At 39.7% G+C, this 19,751-nt stretch overlaps 1 protein-coding gene across 1 annotated transcript; it reads left to right on the top strand.

Annotated features, from left to right (window-relative positions):
- Positions 1 to 7,552: 7,552 nt before the first annotated feature.
- Positions 7,553 to 15,067, top strand: FGA (fibrinogen alpha chain). Its single transcript, XM_040967304.1, has 6 exons — positions 7,553 to 7,671; positions 9,862 to 9,987; positions 10,414 to 10,597; positions 11,602 to 11,747; positions 12,291 to 13,503; positions 14,161 to 15,067. Exons 1-6 carry the CDS (start codon positions 7,618 to 7,620, stop codon positions 14,868 to 14,870), a joined length of 2,433 nt encoding a protein of 810 aa, XP_040823238.1. The 5' UTR covers positions 7,553 to 7,617; the 3' UTR covers positions 14,871 to 15,067.
- The last annotated feature ends 4,684 nt before the right edge of the window (positions 15,068 to 19,751 follow it).

The raw sequence follows: 19,751 nt of genomic DNA, 5'->3' as shown, positions 1-19,751 counted from the left end.
TGACTTTCCAATAAAAATGAAAATAAATCTTTAACTTTGCAGTGATATGGTCAGAGTATAGCCCTATTGCTATTGATTCTCAGAAAGAAAAAGTTTTGCAAATGATTTTGGGACAGAGGTTTATTGTACAACTAATACATCCCTTTAAATGCAAAAATCATATTCATTTCGCAGTAGTAATCTAGAAGTAAGAAACTCAATCATATCTTTCTGATAAGAAGGAAAAAGTACAAATTCGAATAAACCTTTATTGTTGACCTTGTTAACAACAGCACTGATCACTGTAGCCATTGGGCTGTTGTGAGGTGGTTAACAGGTTAAAGACAGAGTGTGTCTTTCAAATTAAAAAAAAACTCTCCGCTCTAGTGATGGAAGAGCTTTCTGGAAAGCTAGCTGGCACTGTTCCAAGCTCTTCTTCAGTTCAGTCTCATTGGGAAATAGTTGAAGACACAATAATGACAGAAGTTCGGGCTCATAGCACTGAATCACATTGACAAGTGGGTCAGAAACACATTTCCCAAAGCCAAAACTTGGTGTTCTTAGCCCTTACTCCCATTACAGACCTTTGCCCAGATTTTCACTGACCACAGCAGAAGGCAAATGATGAGGCTTGAGGTAGATGGAGAGAAGTCTGACTAAATAAATCTGAATGTTGACTCTCCCTAAACAAACAGCACAGGACAGACTCCACTGCGATTCTCAAGGACAGAGTTAAATTGTGACCTAACTCTAACAGACCTTGGACTAAAACATTCAGCTCTCTTTACAGCAAAAAGCTGCAAATACAGTGTTTCATCAAACATTTAAAAAAATACCTACCAAATTGTTAAAAATTATATACTGTTGCAGTTTTAGTGATTTTGTGACTATTTTATTCAGTGAAGTAATTTCATTGAGTGAAACCGAACGTCTTTTCATTTGATTCTTGATTTTATCCCTAGCCTATTTCTCACTCAATTTTTTAAACTTTTTCACTTACTGAACATTATTTAGTGGAATATTAAGATTTTGAGTATAATTCAGTTAAAAATGTTTTATCAAAGAAAATCTGTCCTGAAATTCTTGGATGGCTTTTTTTCAAAATTTCTGTTAAACCAAAAATTTTACCCAAATTTCTTTTAATTCCTTTGATCTTAATCATCAATAGTTTATTAAAATGAGATCCCAATGAAAACCACAACAAATTAAATATGTATCTTGGTGTTCAATCCTCCCATTTTTACATGCAATTCCATGCTTACTAAAACCCTGTGAGCTTTATAGATGCTGTCTCCTCATAGTTCATTACATAACTGTTAAATTAATACCAAATGAAATATATAACTTGTTAATACTTTTTCAGGGAATCCCATTGAAACCAGAAGAGCACTGTGCTTGAATACAACTGGTTTAAGGTGTATGAGGTTAGGATAAATTCATGCTATTGATATTAACACCCCATTTAGTGCCTGTATCATGGTTTTACTTTTCAAGAATAACTTTCTTGCTTATTATACATTTAATGCAAAAAAAGCTTGTCTAGACAAATCACATTGTAGACAAAATGTATTTATACTAAAAAAATCAATTATTTAATTCATAATTTAGTTTGACATTTTTTTAAAGGATAGAATGATGCTAGCCTAGTGATGAAGAGACCTGATCCCAAATAAGAATAGTTGAATTTGATAACTGGCTTCAGCTCTCTGACTCCAGCCGTAGCGGCTCAGGTAACTGTCCCTGCCACCCACGTGGGAGGTTGGGCAGCATGCACAGCTCCTGGCTCTAGCCTGGCTCAGTCTTGAGCAGCGTGGGCATATGTAGAGCAAACCAGTACATGTGAGCACTCTGTGTGTGTCTGTGTATGTGTGTGTGTGAGAGAGAGAGAGAGAAAGAGAGAGAGAGAAAGAGAGCCTTTCTTTCTGACTCACAAATGAATAAATTTAAAAATTTAATGAAAAGAAATGAAACAAATGGAAAAACTCAGTCTCTACTTTCAACACCCCTCAGTCTGTTTCTCTCGCACCTATATGACAAGTAAATGTGTGCAAATGTGTATGCACAGACTCATCACTACTTAAAGAAATCTTGATTTATTTTTAAATTATTATTTTGGTAATCTTCACATAATTGATTAGGGCACAAAGAGTCAAGGGCTACAGGAAAATGGCAAAACTATTATTATCGCATTCTCTCTCTCTCTCTCTCTCTCTCTTTTTTTTTTTCTGTAACTGAGATAAAGAAAAAGATAAGGGGAGAAGCCCCACCCAGCCTCCCGAACATCCCAGGGTCCCCCATGTGGGGTAGACTCCAAGGGCTCTGCTCAAGTGGTTTTGATAGTTCAACAGTTCTGAACTGCTGCAAATCTCACCCCTCCAAGCATGATGAAATCTCTCCAGAATCCGCTGGCTGACACCTTGGAGTCTCTGTTTGCCCAGATTTTAACTGCCAATGTGTGGCTGAGGTAGTTGATCATTTTTATTTAAAATGTTTAATTAGAAGCCCATGAAAATATGCCTGAGCCCCACCCTCAGACACACACCAAAAAAAAAAAAAAAAAAAAAAAAGAACTATTACACTGTTGGAACATGATAAATCTTAATTTTAAAATGCTAAAATATTTTACTACATGACCATTACTTTTGAGACAGTTACATTATAAGAAATAAAGTAGGTTTATTTCTTGAATAGAGAGACTAAAGAAATGTACAGTGTGACAGAATCAAGCAGCCAAAAGCAAACAAAACAAAATGTCCGCTTTCTCCTCCTCCTCTCTTTCCCAAGGATGTTGCAGAATCATTTCCAGGCATTTAAAGAATTCCCATATTCTCTGTTCTCTGGGGTCAGAGTTGTGGTGAGTTCTACAAATAAACCTTCCATTAGTCATTCCTCCATAGTCTGTGATCTGAAATCATTCACCTTTCACGAAAGTGGTTTGTTAATAACAACCTTTGCAACACTAGCACAAGGCAAGGGACAGATAGCAAAAGGAAGGTACATGGAATCAGGTACCGTGGTCAGTGTCTCCCTCACATTCTTTATTGACCAGTGGATGTTGTGAAACCCAAACAAGCATTTAAAATGCCAAAAATCACCCAAGTTCTTGCAATTTAAGTATTTCAAATTCAGAAAATGATTTTAGTGCTTCCTAATAATAAATTTAATACCACTTTTTAAAAAGGCACTCTGTCATGACGAAATTTCTATCATATTCTTATTATTCAGGAAGTAATAGGTATACAAAGTCAAGCAGTATTTGTTTTTGATAGACTTATTTATAGTTACTGGAAAGACAGATCTACGGACAGGGGGAGAGACAGAGAAAAAGATCTTGATTCTCTCCCCAAGTGGCCACAATGGCCAGAACTGAGCTGCGCCAGAGCCAAGAGTCAGAAGCTTCTTCTGGGTCTCCCACTTGGGTGCAGGGTGCCAAGGCTTTGAGCATCTCGGCTGCTCCCCAGGCCGCAAGCAGGGAGCTGGAAGCAAGTGGAGGAGCTGGGACGGAAAGCAGAGCCCTAATGGGATCCCAACATATGCAAAGCAAGGATTTAGCCACTTGGTTACCACTCTGGGTCCAACCAAATTTTTATGATGGAAGTCCAAAATATTTTTCTTAAACACCTTGCATTTTGAGACCTGAATGAAATCTAACGTTTCAAGTAATACTTTACACAAACTGGAACAAAGCACAATGTATAAAATCATAAATCACTTTTTGCTCTGAGTTCCAATAGGACTCTGAATGTATTTTACAGAATGTTTCTATTGTTTCATGTTAGTTTAAACCATACAGAAACTGTATATACTCTATGGCTTTACTTCCAAAATATAAACTTTATATGGATTACTTATTAGCATTACACTTATTTGATTTGCTCACTGATTTTAAACAATTTAAAAATCAAAGATATACATTATGACTTACCTCACACACAGTGTATAAGGCTGGTGAAATGGTGTGTATACAGCAAATAATTATTGAATTGGATTTAGTAAACTTAAAATAAATTGGTAAAGAATGAAATGTTTCCCAATATCCATCTGTTTTATTCAAACATGGGATATTTTCCTATTTCCTACCGTTTCATTCAAAAGAAAGTTGTTACTTTGGCTTCACATTAATCTGTTCTACACATGGTAAATATCTAGATGGCGTGATGTATCGTACTTTTCAAGTGTCAGTTGTGATGGGAAGGTATTCTTTATAACTGAAACACAATTACAGCTGCAGGATTTCTGGTCTTTGTGTACATCCTAAACACCATATAAATAGTAAATTTAAAAAAAACTCCAATCCTACAGATGTCAACGTGTGAATTGCTGAATTTAAATATTTCTAACTATGGGATATTGGATCATTTTCTAAAGAATTAATAAGTCAAACATTCCTCTCAGAGTTAAGGAAAATAAGAAAGTCTTAAAATGTTCATTGAAAATGCATATTATGAAAATCCTAAAAGGATTCAAACTTTTGTTTTGTACCAAAATAAGCTTTTCTTTTCATTCTGTTGTTACGTATACTTTTCAAAATATTTTCATTAATATGAGAGGAAATAAGAAATACATAGAAGATTCCAACTGAAGTAACTGAAAAATCTCTTCTTCTTCTTTTTTTTTTCCTTTTTGCTTTTGTAAAAATACTCTCACACACTTTTAAAAATAATACCTTGAACATTTTCAGTTGTGCCTCAATCTGCATGCCTTCATGTTTTAATGGGAAAACAAAATAAAGCTGTTCCTCCATCTCTTCTAACACAATTCATTCACGGAGAGGAGGCCCAAGTTAAGAGCCTCCCAAAACCCCTGGCTCAGAAATTCTAACTGAAAGAGAACAAGGAACTTCTCGACATGAGGAATTGGAACAACTAAGGTGCAATTCCTAGGCGTCCTACTGTGTGTGTGTGTCTGATAGGCTGCAGGTAGGATTTAATGTAATCTCCACAGTACTCCTCAAAATTAGTTCATTTTACAGATAATTGCATTAGTGCACATCATTTAAATGGTTGGCTCATGTGACTTGATTGAATCCAGATCTCACACTCTGTGAAGCCTGCTCTCCAGCCATCATGCTAGCTGCTGTCATTGTATCATGGCAGACTGCCATTCCCAGGCTTAGCGATGGAAAGAAACATAAGCAACAGCCCCCAAAAAGTGAGCAATTTTTAAAACACTGTTATTCGTTTATTTGAATGGTGGAGCGAGGGCTTGGTGTGATAGCCTACTGGCTAAAGCCCTCGTATTGCAGGTACCGGATCCCATATGAGCACCAGTTTGTATCCTGGCTGCTCTACTTCCAATCCAGCTCCCTGCTTGTGGCTTGGGAAAGTAGTCAAGCACAGCCCAAAGCCTTGGGAGCCTGCATCTGCATGGAAGACCTGGAAGAAGCTCTTGGCTTCTGGCTTCGGATTGGTTCAGCTCCAGCCTTGTGGCCACTTAGGGAGTAAATCAGCAACAGCAGAAGAAAGAGCTTTCTCTCTGTCTCTCCTTCTCTGTAAAATCTGCCTTTCCAATAAAAATAAATAAATATTTAAAAAGAAAGGAAAAGAAAAGAAAAGAAAAGAAGAGAAGAGAAAAGAAAAGAAAAGAAAAGAAAAGAAAAGAAAAGAAAAGAAAAGAAGGAAGGAAGGAAGGAAGGAAGGAAGGAAAAGTGGGAAGGAAGACAAGGAAGGAAAGGAAAGGGAAGGGAAGGGAAGGGAAGGGAAGGGAAGGAAAGGAAAGGAAAGGAAAGGAAAGGAAAGGAAAGGAAAGGAAAGGAAAGGAAAGGAAAGGAAAGGAAAGGAAAGGAAAGGAAAGGAAAGGAAAGGAAAGAGAAAAGAAAAGGAAAGGAAAAGGAAAGGAAAAGAAAAGAAAAGAAAAGAAAAGAAAGGAAAAGAAAAGAAAAGAAAAGAAAAGAAAAGAAAAGAAAAGAAAAGAAAAGAAAAGAAAAGAAAAGAAAAGGAAAGGAAAGGAAAGAAAAGAAAAGAAAAGAAAAGGAAAGAAAAGAAAAGGAAAGACATGGAGAGCGAGAGACCTCATCTGATTCATTCCCAAATTTAAGCAATGCCTAGGTCTGGGCCAGGCCATTACCAGGAGCTCAGAACTCAATCTGGGTCTCACATAAGGATGACAAGAACTCAACCACTGAAGCCATTATCACAGCCTGCACAGATGCACTCTAGTGGGAATCTAGACTCAAGAGCTGACCTGGACATCAAACTCAAGCCCCCAAATATGGGAGATGAGTATACCAATCAGCACTTCAACCATCACACCAAACACCAGCCCCTGCATACAGATGTTGCCCAGAGTCATGGAGCACTATGAAGAAAAGCAGAGCAGGGTCCACTGAATCACACATGAGAGTGGCTGCAGCTTAGAGGGAGTAGCCAGAGAAGGCGTCTCAGTGGACACACCATGCCAGCTAATACTTGGGTGAAGGGAGGGAATGAGCTACACAGATGCTGGAGAGAGCAATGGAAGGGCAGGGAGCATGCTGCAGGAGGATCTTGGCAGTGCCCTGAGATGGCACTCAACACTCCAGCTGTAATGTAAGGGTAAATAATTTATTCTAACTCTTAAGTGTGTGATCTAGTGGAGCTCATAGACAGCATTAATGTCACTGGTATTACACAGTCTATTGGAGCGTAGAACATGAGAATCCTTTCAATGGGAGAGATTAAATTAGATGCTCTGTAAAATGTAAATATTTATTAGATATAAGCTACTACTTTTACCAGAATATGTTTCATATAGGAAGCACAATTTGAAATAAAGTAAGGCTGAAACCAAATAATTTACAGAATTCTTAATGAAGCTTAAATTTCAGATAAGTTGAGTGGGCACTTGACCTAGAGGTTGAGATTTCCATATATCGTATTGGATGACCTGGTTTTGATACCTGCCTCTGGCTGCTGAGTCCAGCTTCCTGTTAATAACACACCCTGGGAATAATTATGACTCAAGGTATTAAATCCTTGCGACCCATATGGGAGACCTGGATTGAATTCCCAGCTCTGGGCTTTGGCCCAGTATGCCCTTTGCTGACATTTGAGGAGTTGGTAAATGGGAACTCTCTGTCTCTTTCTGTCTTTCCTTTTCAATAATTTCATTAATTTCTAAAAAGAAATGTTAATTTTTATTTCAAAAATAAAAGATGTGGAAAAAATGTTAGATAAACAACAAAACTGTAATCTGTGTGTCTCTAACACTGCATGAAGCATACTTACACTAAAATGTTCTTGTTACTGAGATGCCTTTGCTTTTTTACTGGTTTAATATGTGATCTCTAACCCAAAGATTTCTGGCTTGTTTTAATGAAATATAATTGACAAATAAAAATTGTATTTACTCATACTTACACACTGTTCCTGAATGTGGGATTTTCCGTTAACTGCTGGCTAACACTTCCAATGCTGCTATTTACACCTGCTTACCAGAAGCAAACAAGCTTAGAGGAATTGACTCAGCATTTCTGGGACACCAACAGGCTACAGGAGCGAAACATGTGGAGAGGTTTGACTTTGATTGTCCCAACAGGACTAAGGTAATGATTAACAAAGGCACCTGCTGATTTAAGTGGACTGGGAACCGAGAGCAGAAGCAAGCTCCCTTTCCTGCAGTTGGAATCCATCTCATGAGCCAGCCCCATCCTTGGGAAAGATGTTTTCCATGAAGATCTTCCTCTTGGTCCTGTGCGTGGTGGGCGCAGTCTGGGTATGATCTCCTTTATTTTCTATTCTAGTTTTCTCTTTGGTGTTTATTCCACAAGGAATTTGGAAGTCTCAGTTCTATGTCATGACACGCAGCCTTACAGCAGGCCAGTTTCCAGAGAGGTGTCACCCTTAGAGAACACCGTGTAATACAACCCAGAAAGGAAGACCATGGAACAGATCAGATTGTCCAAATCTGTCATTCAAACTGAAACTATTACAGAGGAATTTTTTTTAAAAAGGAAAAAAGACAAGAATTCTGTGCTTTGGGCATTATTGTTCTTTAATTCTTAATTTTATGCCATTTGCCCATAATAAATAGAATTTGGAGGTTTAATATATTTTTTCTGAAGGACCTTTGCTTTTTAAAGACAAAAATTCAAGTAAATACTCTTTGGAAATATAGCAAAATCATAAAACTTTGGTTGATAAAGCAACATGTTTTTTAGAATTACATCCTTTTAAGAGGGGTTCTGAATATCACAATAATTTCTAAAATTTATCTCTAAAGGCCTGAAAGAAGAAAAATTTTATTTGAGGAAGTTCCTAAAACACACCAATCTTCTAAGAACATGATAAAAACCTGCCCAAGAAACTCATTTATCCAGGACATAAATTATTCAAATTTATTTCTTGCTTAGAGCCATTGATAAGCCTTGACATTCAGAGCGAAGAAATCAAAGCTAAAGAAAATACATAACTTTATTCTCTCCCTTGCAGCAAAATAAATGATTTAAAAACACTTGCTAAAATGACATTTTGGCTAACACATGAGCTACAAATATTTCCTCCAGGTCCCTTACTGGGATAAGTATTGAATTTGTGTTTGCTTTTATTATTATATCAATGTATTCCAAAATATGCTTGAATCTGTTATCTTACTAAACAAAAGTATTATACTTTTTGCCTTAAGCAAATTGTTCTTGAACCTTTGAATTATTATTATAAGTTGGGTGTTTTTAAAAATGATTCTATAAATACTGACTAATTATAAGGAAAAACTAAGTTACCACTGTACAGTTCTTGTAAACTGGCGGTAGGAAATGAAAATATTGAAAATCTGAAGCCACCTTTGTTCATGTGAACTCTTGTTGAAAGTACTTTTCATATATTTTTTCACCTCTTGGTTGACAGAAGAAAAACATTAACTTTAATTGTAGCATTTCTAATAATTTGTCAGTAAATGACTAATACTTTCAGTGTGCTTTTTTCATTCCACATGAAAAAAAAATTATTACACGAATGAGTAAAAATGCAAGGGATTTCCAAGTCCTCGTTAGTCCATTTGTGTTCCTGGTAAATTCATGTCTGAATTATGGACTTATCTCTAAAGGCTACAGTAAAAACTTGTAATGAATGTTCATAAAGTTTAGTGCTTTGGGATTTTGTTTGTTCCTTTTGCTTTTTTTTCTAAGCACGAAGAGAAAAGAAACAATTTTTAATTGAATTTTTTACTTGTCTTTCTATCTGCAGCCATGAGTAAAATGAAAAAGGAGAATTTAGTCTTGTGACTCAAATAGTCGTCTTTTTTCACAAATCCTTTAAGACTAACACTTGTGTGGAATGTGTAGTGATGAACACAGTTGTGAAATGCATATTCTTTATCATCTTTGCTTCTCATAATAACTCCACAGATTAGGTTTTAGGAATTTTAAATTGTTTCATTTCACAATGATTCCATTATACACAATGCCATCTACCTTTATGGGGCACCATGCGTATCTCAACACATACACACATCAGTCAAATCGAGCAAACAAGCCTTTCCTTTCCCTTAGTTTTCCTTTACATTTCAGCCTGCCAGTTCCTCTTGCCCAGTTCTTTATAGAAATTGTAATTCATTATTATGCAGCTCCAGCACTTGCCACTTCTCTAACATTATCTTGGTTCCTGCTGTCTCACCTCCTACTGTTCTTCCTCCCTCTTTCCCAATACTTTCCAACCACGGGTTATCACTATCCTGAGTCCAAATTGACTTTTTGTATTCTCATATATAAAAGAAAACACAAGATATTTAGCATTCATTGGAAGATAAGCCACCCGCATCATGGAGGCTCTTCCTTCCCGCCCATGCCAGGGTTCTTAATCTCTGGGCATGTCTTTTCCTCCCTTGGAATCACAGGTTTGCTGATCTTTCCTTGCCTTCTGGCTAACCTGGCTTCTCTGTTTTGTGTTTGTGGATGAATCGTTGAAGGCCACAGACCCTGGCAAAGGTGAATTTTTAGCTGAAGGAGGAGGTGTGCGTGGCCCAAGAGTCGTGGAAAAATCATCATCTACTTGCAAAGAAACAGACTGGCCTTTCTGTGCTGATGAAGACTGGGTGAGTCACTGACAAGAGGCTGGGAGCTTCCTTCTGTGTGATGCCAGAGGGATGCACCCAGCATGGCCCAGAAATCTTTTCCTGTGGAAAACAGTAAGCAAGACCTTGTTATGTGTTTCATTGAAGACAGCAAATGAGAATAGGAGTTTGTCCCAAGACTATCCTGTTACTGCCTCCCTGCTTTGGTGGTGCTTGGAGCTTGTGGAGTGAACATGTTGAAGTTGAACTGCATGTTTGGGCAAGTACTAGGAAAGCTCACAATATTCTGGAATCTCACTCGCAATTAAGCTGGTCCTCATTTAAGAATCTCTCCGTATCCTAGTTCTTGAGTCTTCTATGAAGCCGTAGGGATGCATGCAAACTTGCACGATTGTTCTGGATCCAAGAGGTAGACCCTTAATGCACTTTTCTCTCTTCAACTTTCAGACTCAAAAATGCCCTTCTGGCTGCAGGATGAAAGGGTTGATAGATGAGATCAACCAAGATTTTACAAGCAGAATAAGTAAACTTCAAAATGCACTATTTGATTATCAGAAGAATAACAAGGATTCTACCTCTGTGACCACAGATATATTAGAATATTTGACAGGAAACATGGCCCAAGCCAACAGTAAGTATTACCTATTTAGTGGTTTGACTTTGTGGCAATGACACTGTGGCAATGACAACAAGCCTACACAAATATGTCTTTTTAAAGCTACTGTAATTTTATTCCAAGTTACTTAGTATACAAACTCGCCACCATGATAATCTTGTATTGTAACTTTCATCTCTTATGTTTACCAAGTAAAGCAGGCTATGTTAGCTTGTTTAGAACTTAAGGTGAAAACTAGAATCTAAGTGTGTCCAAAGTGTATACAGAAAGTGATACAGGGCAGACCTTTTGAGAAGATGCATTGGTTTCTGTCTTATAGAGAAAGATGCTCAGAGGTCAGTGTACCTGCTCAGAAACACAAAGTTAGTGCTGTCCTATGATTCCGCCGAACAAATTCTGTACATCTGAAAACTTAAAAAATATGCTGAGTCTTATTCCACGTTTTAGGGTGAGGAAGTACTGCATCCACTCTGCAAATAGGCAGTGTGGCCAGTGGGTTTCACTTCCTAAAGCTTTGTTTTCATTCCTTACATCTTCAGGAGACTCGATTAATTCAACATTCATGGGTCAAGGAGCTTGAAAGTTAGAGAGCTTGTGACACCGAAAAGCTTAGAAACAATTTCAAATTCATAAGCAGGAAGAACTTTTCAGTGAGAAATTCCAGTAATACATCCAAGCCCCCTGAGTAATGATATGATGAAATCAATGGAATGTTTTTCAAAATAATCATTTTACCTCCGGATTACATGTCTGAAATTCTGAAGAAATTTCTTCTGTCTTTATTTGGCTTCTTGATTACCGGTAGGGCCATTTAACTGATATCCATAGATGACTGAGGGACATAACATTGTCCAAAAATGAGATATATAATAGGTTTAAAATGTACTGATTAAATGTCTAAAGGACAACTTACAAACAAATAAGACATGGGGATATTTATAAGCAGGTTTTCTCTTTCTGCTGGTCATTACAAGTGTATTATTCAGCAGTTAATTCCATACCTGTGTTTTCCATTGCAGACTATGACAACAATTATAACCAAGTGGCAGAAGAACTCAGAAGCAGGATTGAGGTCCTGAGGCGCAAAGTCATAGAAAAAGTAAAGCACATCCAACTCCTCCAGAACAACGTCAGGGCTCAGCTGATAGACATGAAGCGGCTAGAAGTAAGTGCATGGCTCTGACCGTCAATTTCCATGCTTCGAATAACAGGGAAAAGGAAGGTGATAGTCACGCACACTTCCAAGTGTGCTGTCTTCTGAGAAAAGTGTTATATGCATCTTCCACCTAAAAGTAGGAAGTATGTTCCTCCACCCCAGATGAAGAAAAATGTTCAGAGACACTAGGTAAATGTCCCAAGGGTACATAGTAGTAAACTGCAAAAGCAAATGTTTGATCCCTGCCAGTTTTATTCCATTCTCACTGTGAATGCCTTAATTAGTAGTTAACGTCAGCCGCACTAAGAGCTTTCCCTGAATCCATCCCGAGCCTAGAGTGAGTTTGAGAAGCTCCCATTGTCAATGACAGCTAGCCTTGCCATACTCAACTTTAGTGCTCCCCATGTGGAAACCAAAGCTTACAGATCAGTTGGTCACCACAGCAAACAAATGAGCCATGTTTCCAAAAAGTAAATTAATGGAAACTCCACAGGTCTCCACTATTTGTTTGTATGCATTTCCATGTTTGTATCTTTCTTCCTTTCTCTCCAGGTGGACATTGACATGAAGATCAGGTCATGCCAAGGTTCCTGCAACAGGGTTTTATCTCATCAGATCGACCTAAAGGACTACGAAGAGCAGCAGAAACAACTGGCACAGATCATTTCCAAGGACTTGCTTCCCCCTACGGACAGGCGATATCTGCCACTGATGAAAATGACTCCAGTGACAGATTTCGTTCCCGGAGAATACAAAAGTCAGCTTCAGGAGGCCATTCCAGAGTTGAAAGCATTAACAGAAATGAAGCAGATGAAAATGGTATTAGAGAAGTACGGCAGAGAGGAGAGTGCCCGAGGAGATTCTGTCTCTTACAGCCCAGGATCAGAGCCCGGAAGCCACAGGAACCCTACTCCAGGAGGTGACGGACACTGGAGTCCTGGGAACTCTGAATATGGCCCTGGTCATTGGAATTCTGGAAGCTTTGGACCTGGCAACTTTGGCACCAGGAACCCTGGGAGCTCTGGGGCTGAAAATACAAGACCAGATAGCTCAAGCTATGGAAACACCAGGCCTACCAACCCAGACTGGGGTACATTTGAAGAGACTCCTGTAAGTTCAGGGACCAGGAAAGAATACCACCACACAGAAAAACTGACTACTTCTAAAGGGGATAAAGAGCTCCTGATTAGTAATGAGAAGACCAGGCCCGGTAGCAGTAGCACATTAACCACTCATCGTTCCTGCTCTAAAACCATCACCAAGACAGTGACTGGTGCTGATGGGCGCAAGGAAGTGATCAAAGAAGTGATACACTCAGAAGACGGCTCCAGCTGCCCAGAGGGCATAGATTCATTCTCAGTGCCCTCTTTTATGTCCAAAGGCAGCCTGGATGAGTTCTCCCTCAGGCACCCTTCCGAAGCCTCTTTCTTTGACACTTCATCAACTACAAAAGCATTTGCATTCCCAAGTCTACTCTCTACACACAGAGAGTTACTGGAGGGGACCCAGTCTGTGGGCTCCGACTCTGACTTCACACATGCCAGGGAGACCACTTCTCATCACCTCAGTGTGCCTGACAGTGGCAAAACTACAAGTCATAGAAAGCAGATGGTGACCAGTCACACAACATTCAGCAGAGGAGGATCCACCGCTGACGCCAAAAGCTATAAGCTGGCAGACGATGCAGGAAGTGAAGCTGACCGCGAAGTTCGCAGACACACCTATGTCACCAGCAGAAGCTATGCTAAAACCCGCCCTTCCAGAGGTATCCACACTTCTCCTTCGGGGAAGGCTTCTCTGACCCCCTAGGCTCCCTCAACCCCCCTGTACTTCTTTCTTAACTCTATTACACTTCATTGAAACTTCCTTTGGGGGCCTATATTTCATTTTAGCCTGTAATGGGGGCAGGGATATTGTCTAATCTGTTTTTCTCTGTATTCTCAAATGCCTAACAGTGCAGTCAGGCATCATTCAATAAATATATGTGAAATGAATGCATGAATTCTTCTGCAACTCAGTTTTGAGTTTGTTTAACCACATCCCTTCACCACTCAAAATCTGTGCTAATGAACTGTCATCAGGTAGTTGTGTCTCAGCTGATGTTTAGACAGGGTAAATACCATGTTGTATTAGTATTAAATGATAGCCAGTCACCTTTACTGATGACTTGCTATTATCAATATATGCAAGTTAAATTCCATATCCATTTGAAGGAAATAATTTACACTTTATAAGTGTAAATGCCCCCTCAATTGCATAAAATTCTATTCCAGTGTAAGTACATCCTTTCCCTACTGGGTGGAATAGAGGGGAAGGAATGAAAGTAGAAGAGCAGTATTTGTCTTCTTTAATTTGGGCCATGCCTATCTTTATGAAATTAAATGAGAGTAACTTCTTCCAACCAGCTTAATTTTTTTTTTAGACTGTGATGATGTCCTCCAAACACATCCTTCAGGTGCCAAAAGTGGCATTTTCAATATCAAGCTACCTGGATCCAGTAAGATTTTTTCTGTTTATTGCGATCAAGAGACCAGTTTGGGAGGATGGCTTTTGATCCAGCAAAGAATGGATGGATCATTGAATTTTAACCGGACCTGGCAAGACTACAAGAAAGGTTTCGGCAGCCTGAATGACAAGGGGGAAGGAGAATTCTGGCTAGGCAACGATTACCTCCACTTCTTAACCCTAAGGGGCTCTATCCTTAGGGTCGAATTAGAAGACTGGTCTGGGAGAGGCGCTTATGCAGAGTATCACTTCCGGGTAGGCTCTGAGGCGGAAGGCTATGCCTTGCAGGTCTCCTCCTACCAGGGCACGGCAGGGGATGCTCTGATTGAAGGTTCCGCAGAGGAAGGGGCAGAGTACACCTCTCACAACAGCATGCAATTCAGCACCTTTGACAGGGATGCAGACCGCTGGGAAGAGAACTGTGCAGAAGTCTATGGAGGAGGCTGGTGGTACAACAATTGCCAGGCAGCCAATCTCAATGGCATCTACTACCCCGGGGGTCCCTATGATCCGAGGAATAACAGCCCCTACGAGATTGAAAATGGAGTGGTCTGGGTCCCCTTTCGAGGAGCAGATTACTCCCTCAGAGCGGTTCGCATGAAAATCAGGCCTCTGAGGACCCCATAGGCTGAAATGGTTGGAGTGGGAACAGTTCTGGTTTCTTTGCTTGTTTAACAAAGTGAAGGGAAAATAAGGAAGATGTCAAGATTATTTACAACCTGCTAAAAAATTTCTCAGGTGCTATTTTATTCTTCTTTGTACTGTAGCTAAATGTAAGAGACATATTAGTGCTTTCAAAAATAAAGTTACATGAGTTTTTTTAATCTTTAAATAGCTCCATGGGTCTTAACATTCTTATAAGAACATGCTAAGGAACTTTGGTTCACTCTATCAGGAAGGGGAAGTCAGAGGGAAGCTTCCCTTTGCAACTCTGAAGATTACTGTCATGGGCCAAGGCAAAGTACAGGGTTACTGCATTCATTAGTCTTAAATAGTCCCAACCAATATTTTAAGTAAAAACTCATCCTGTGGAACAGTGCCTGGACTCTGTTGAGGAATACACAGAATATGTTCTTCTCTGTTTGGGAACACATCCAAAAAGGCAGGGTATTAGAGCATTCCTTACTACTAAAATGAAAACACATTCCAAATTTCCATTGGAGACCATGATACACACTCATTTTTTTTTTCACAGAAGGTAATCAATTTCTTTCCAAATTCATGAAAAACTCATTTAAAAGCTGAAGCAAGGTGGATGTTTGGCGTATTGATTAAAAAGAATCAAAGAGCCTGAGCTAAAGTCCTGGTTAGGCTTGTGATTCCAGCCCCTTGTTCATCTTGACACTGAGGGGCAGCATGTGGTGGCTTAGCCACCATGTTCTCTAATAATCACCTAAGAAACTCAGCTTAAGTTCCTAGTGCCTGGCTTCAGCATGGCCTTTGAGTGATGTGGCCATTTGGGGAGTAAAACAGCTGATGGGGATTCTCTCTCTACCCCACCTTCTTTAGTCACGTTGGCCTTAGCCCTTACCTACTCTTATTAAGTTACATTCTTTTCCTGGCAGAACTGCTTGTCCTGACTTTTGAATAAGCATCAAACTACCCTAGCAAATAAATCCATCACCATTACATGTATAGCTTCTACCCCAAAACAACTGCATCCTTTCTCTCAGTAGGAGAATGAATGAGGAAGAGAGTAGGAAAGAAAAAGCTGGGCCATGGCTGGAGGCGCAGAGAGGAGGTGATCCTCAGAGCTTGTAAGCATGATGCATTGAGCTCAGTATTCTTGCTTTTTCTTTGGGAGAACTGAAAATTCTGGATAAAAGAAAGGGATGTGTCTCCAAAATTCTGGACAATTGGATAAGAACCTCTTTCACATTAAAATCAGCTTCATTTCTTTCAGACATCAGAACTCCATGGTACTTCCATCCTTATCCCATATACACACACACACACAAAGGCCTCCACAGATTTAAGTTGGGCATGGAAAACATTTGCTTTTCTGAAAAAAGCTCAGTATGTTGGAATAGAATCAGTCTCGGAGAGGAAAAAGGATTGTGTTTGAGAAGGGTCATTCATGTCTAATTTGTCTTGGCAAGTTTGAGTTACTACCAAAGCATTAGACAAACCTCTTTCAATTTACTAGGTAATAGCCAATATGAGCAGAAACGTGACAGTGAAAGGTACAGTTTATGCAAAAACACACCTAACGTCTGTTCACCTCACTTAGCATCTTAATTATAACCTATTTTTCTATGTGTCTATTTTTGAAACTAAGTATTAGCATAGTTTTTCTCTCTATCACAGAAGCCCATTTCAACTTAGTGTTCATGCAATTACTGCTCTTGAAATTACTCCTTTTTTTTTTTAAAGGATTTATTTATTTTCATTGGAAAGTCAGATATACAGAGAGGAGGAGAGACAGTAAGAAAGATCTTCTAGGGCCCGGCGCAATGGCGCAAGTGGTTAAGGTCCTCGCCTTGCACGCCCAGGATCCCATATGGGCGCTGGATCTAATCCCGGCAGCCCCACTTCCCATCCAGCTCCCTGCCTGTGGCCCGGGAAGGCAGTCGAGGACGACCCAAAGCTTTGGGACCCTGCAACCGCATGGGAGATCCCGGAAGAGGCTCCTGGCTCTGGATCGGCATAGCACCGACCGTTGTGCTCACTTGGGGAGTGAATCATCGGATGGAAGATCTTCCTCTCTGTCTTTCTGTATATCCGCCTTTCCAATAAAAATTTAAAAAAATAAATCTTAAAAAAAAAAGAAAGATCTTCTGTCCAATGATTCACTCCCCAAGTGACTGCAACAGCCGGTGCTACGCCGAAGCCAGGAGCCAGGAACTTCTTCCAGGTCTCCCACATGGGTGCAGAGTCCCAAGGCTTTGGGCCACCTTCCACTGCTTTCCCAGGCCACAGGCAGGGAGCTGGATGGGAAGTGGAGCTGCCGGGATTAGAACCAGCGTCCAAATGGGATCCTGGCGAATTCAAGGCGAGGACGTTAGCCGCTAGGACACACTTCTGGGCCCAAAATTACTCCTTTTAAGTCAGCAGTAACTTTGTAAGTCTTGCCTTCAATCCCTTTCCTGCATAATCCTTTAAAACATGTGATGCCAATGTGCATCCATCTTAGCTTTTGGCTCCAGTTGTTTCTCTTGGTTTCTGGCATGCCACTCAGTCATTCTTCCAAATCTGGTCAACCAATCATTTCCCCTCACAGCACTCCTTAGATGCAGGCATTCCTGTGGCAGTAGCATTAGTGCTCATCTCTGTCAGCTCACATTAGGTTTGCCACATGTGGCTTCAACAGAGAAGAAATGCACTGGCTAGTCAGAGAAGGGGTTCCAGGAATGGTGTCCCTAAGTCTTCAAGGAAGCCCTTGTTCTACAAAAAGGTTTCATCTCTTAATCTAAACATCATGCTCTAGGCAAGTCTGGAAAAGGCAGAAAACTTAAGAGGAGAGAAACATCTTTTATCAAGGAACATCTGTGATTGTTTCGGGCATTGTGTCTATATGCATCATGTTTGTACCCTAAGCCCTGGCTTAGTCACATGGATAGAGCTATCTTCCAGGACAGGCTATGTGTTGACAGTTAGCTTGGGGACAAGGCTATTCTAATTTAAACTAAGTCTCTATCAGTAAGCAGAACAGAGATTGAAGTCTGCAATAACCAGCTTTGACCAAACATGTCACCTCTTTCTGGGGTGATCACCCTTTCTTTGGATCCATCTGTCAATTACAATAGCATCAGTACTCTCCAGAAGAAGACACTAATGTTTGGTTAAAATGTCTGTTTTATATATATAAACTCTTCCACAAATCAATCTAATGCCAATGCTGGCAACTACTTACTTTAAATTTGACACACAGATTTTTCCTGAGTATCAGAATGCTAGAGCCTTGAATGATTCTGTGACTTATCATTTGTATCTATGATAATTCAACCCTTTAGGAATGGCTCAAAGGACAGCACTGTGGTGCAGTGGATTAAGTGTGCTGCTTGCAAAGCTGGCATCTCATAGTAGCAGATGGTGAATTAGAGCTGCTCTACTCCAATTCATCTCCAATGTGTCTAGAAACAAGGCAGAAGATTAATTAAGGACCTGTACTTTTGCTGTCCATGTGACAGGCAGGATGAAGTTCCCCGTCCCTTGTCTTGGTCTGTCCCAGCCCTAACCACTGCATCCATTTGAGGAGTGATCCAGCAGACAAAAGCATCTCTCTGTCTCTCCCTCCCCTTCTCTTTCTATCACTCTGCCTGTCAAATAAATGAAACAGTTCTTAAAACAAAACAAAAAAATCTTAGATAATACTTCTGTGAATATTCTCTGATGTACCCAAAAAAATAAATTGAAGTGCCCTTTGCCTCCAGATAGTTTTTGTTCAAATCCTTCCCAAACAGCACAGTTTATTCCGGATTCTTAACGTCATGATGTTGCGTTCCAAGCACTGGAGTTTCTTTAGGCCAGGTAAGTAAATGCAGTCCCATGGAAGAATTTCTCACTGGCTTCAACCTTGTAAAGGTAAATTTTAAATGATTCACTAAGCATTTGTACGTCTTTTAACATTTAATTAATCTGTAATGTAATACATTACAAATAAAATCATCTTTTTCTTTAATTTTTAATTGATTTTTTTTAAGAGAGAGAGGAGGGAGGGAGAACGAGAGAGGGGGAGATCTTCCATCCACTCACTCACTCTCCACATGTTGATATCAGCCAAGGCTGAGCCAGAAGTCTGGAATTCAGCCTGAGTGCACTATCTGAGTGAACCAATGACATAAACTGTCACCTGCTGACTCTCAGGAAGTACAAAAGCAGGAAGTTGGATGGAAATGAAGCAGGACTTCCAACCAGGGACTCCAATACATGACATAGGCATTCCAAAGAACATCAGATATCTGCCCTTATTTTGGTTTTTGAAGAAGCCAAAATATTAGAAACACTAGACATGTGTATAATTTAAATCATTCTTTGTCCACAGACTGTTACTCAGTCGTAGTACATGAACTTTTTTTACTTGTATGTATAAACATTTTCAAACTCTTAAATCTCCTTAGAGGCCAGGTTTCGCATGAAGTAGTTTCCTTGTTGTACTCCACTTGTATTCTTTTTTAGTCTAGCAAATGTATTGCTTTGCTTTTTTACCTTATTTTTTGTTTATTGCCAGAGAGGCTAGAAGGAAAAAATATTAATTTTCACTTTATTAAGTTTTTTAGGGCATTAAGAGGATTTATCTTAATTTACTAATGTGCAAGTGTTTGAAATGTTGTGAAAACAAAGACATCAAGAGCTCCTGTGGAAATGCTGAGACAGCTGGGACTGGCTCAGGTGGAAACTGGGTGCGGATCTCCCAATGGGTGTCAGGAATCATCACTGCCCCAGCTCATCATCTACCCTGACAGGTTTGCAGCCAGGGTGTGGAGGAGGGTCTTGAGCTAAGGCACTCTGACAGGGAATACTGGGGTCTCACTATTGGGATAAATGCCCATTCCAAATTTCCACATG

This window comes from Ochotona curzoniae, unplaced genomic scaffold (genome assembly GCF_017591425.1).
Source record: "Ochotona curzoniae isolate NIBS_2020 unplaced genomic scaffold, NIBS_Ocur_1.0 scaffold_4506, whole genome shotgun sequence".
In the NCBI taxonomy this organism is placed as follows: domain Eukaryota; kingdom Metazoa; phylum Chordata; class Mammalia; order Lagomorpha; family Ochotonidae; genus Ochotona; species Ochotona curzoniae.
This window is presented reverse-complemented; position numbering and strand designations above follow the sequence as displayed.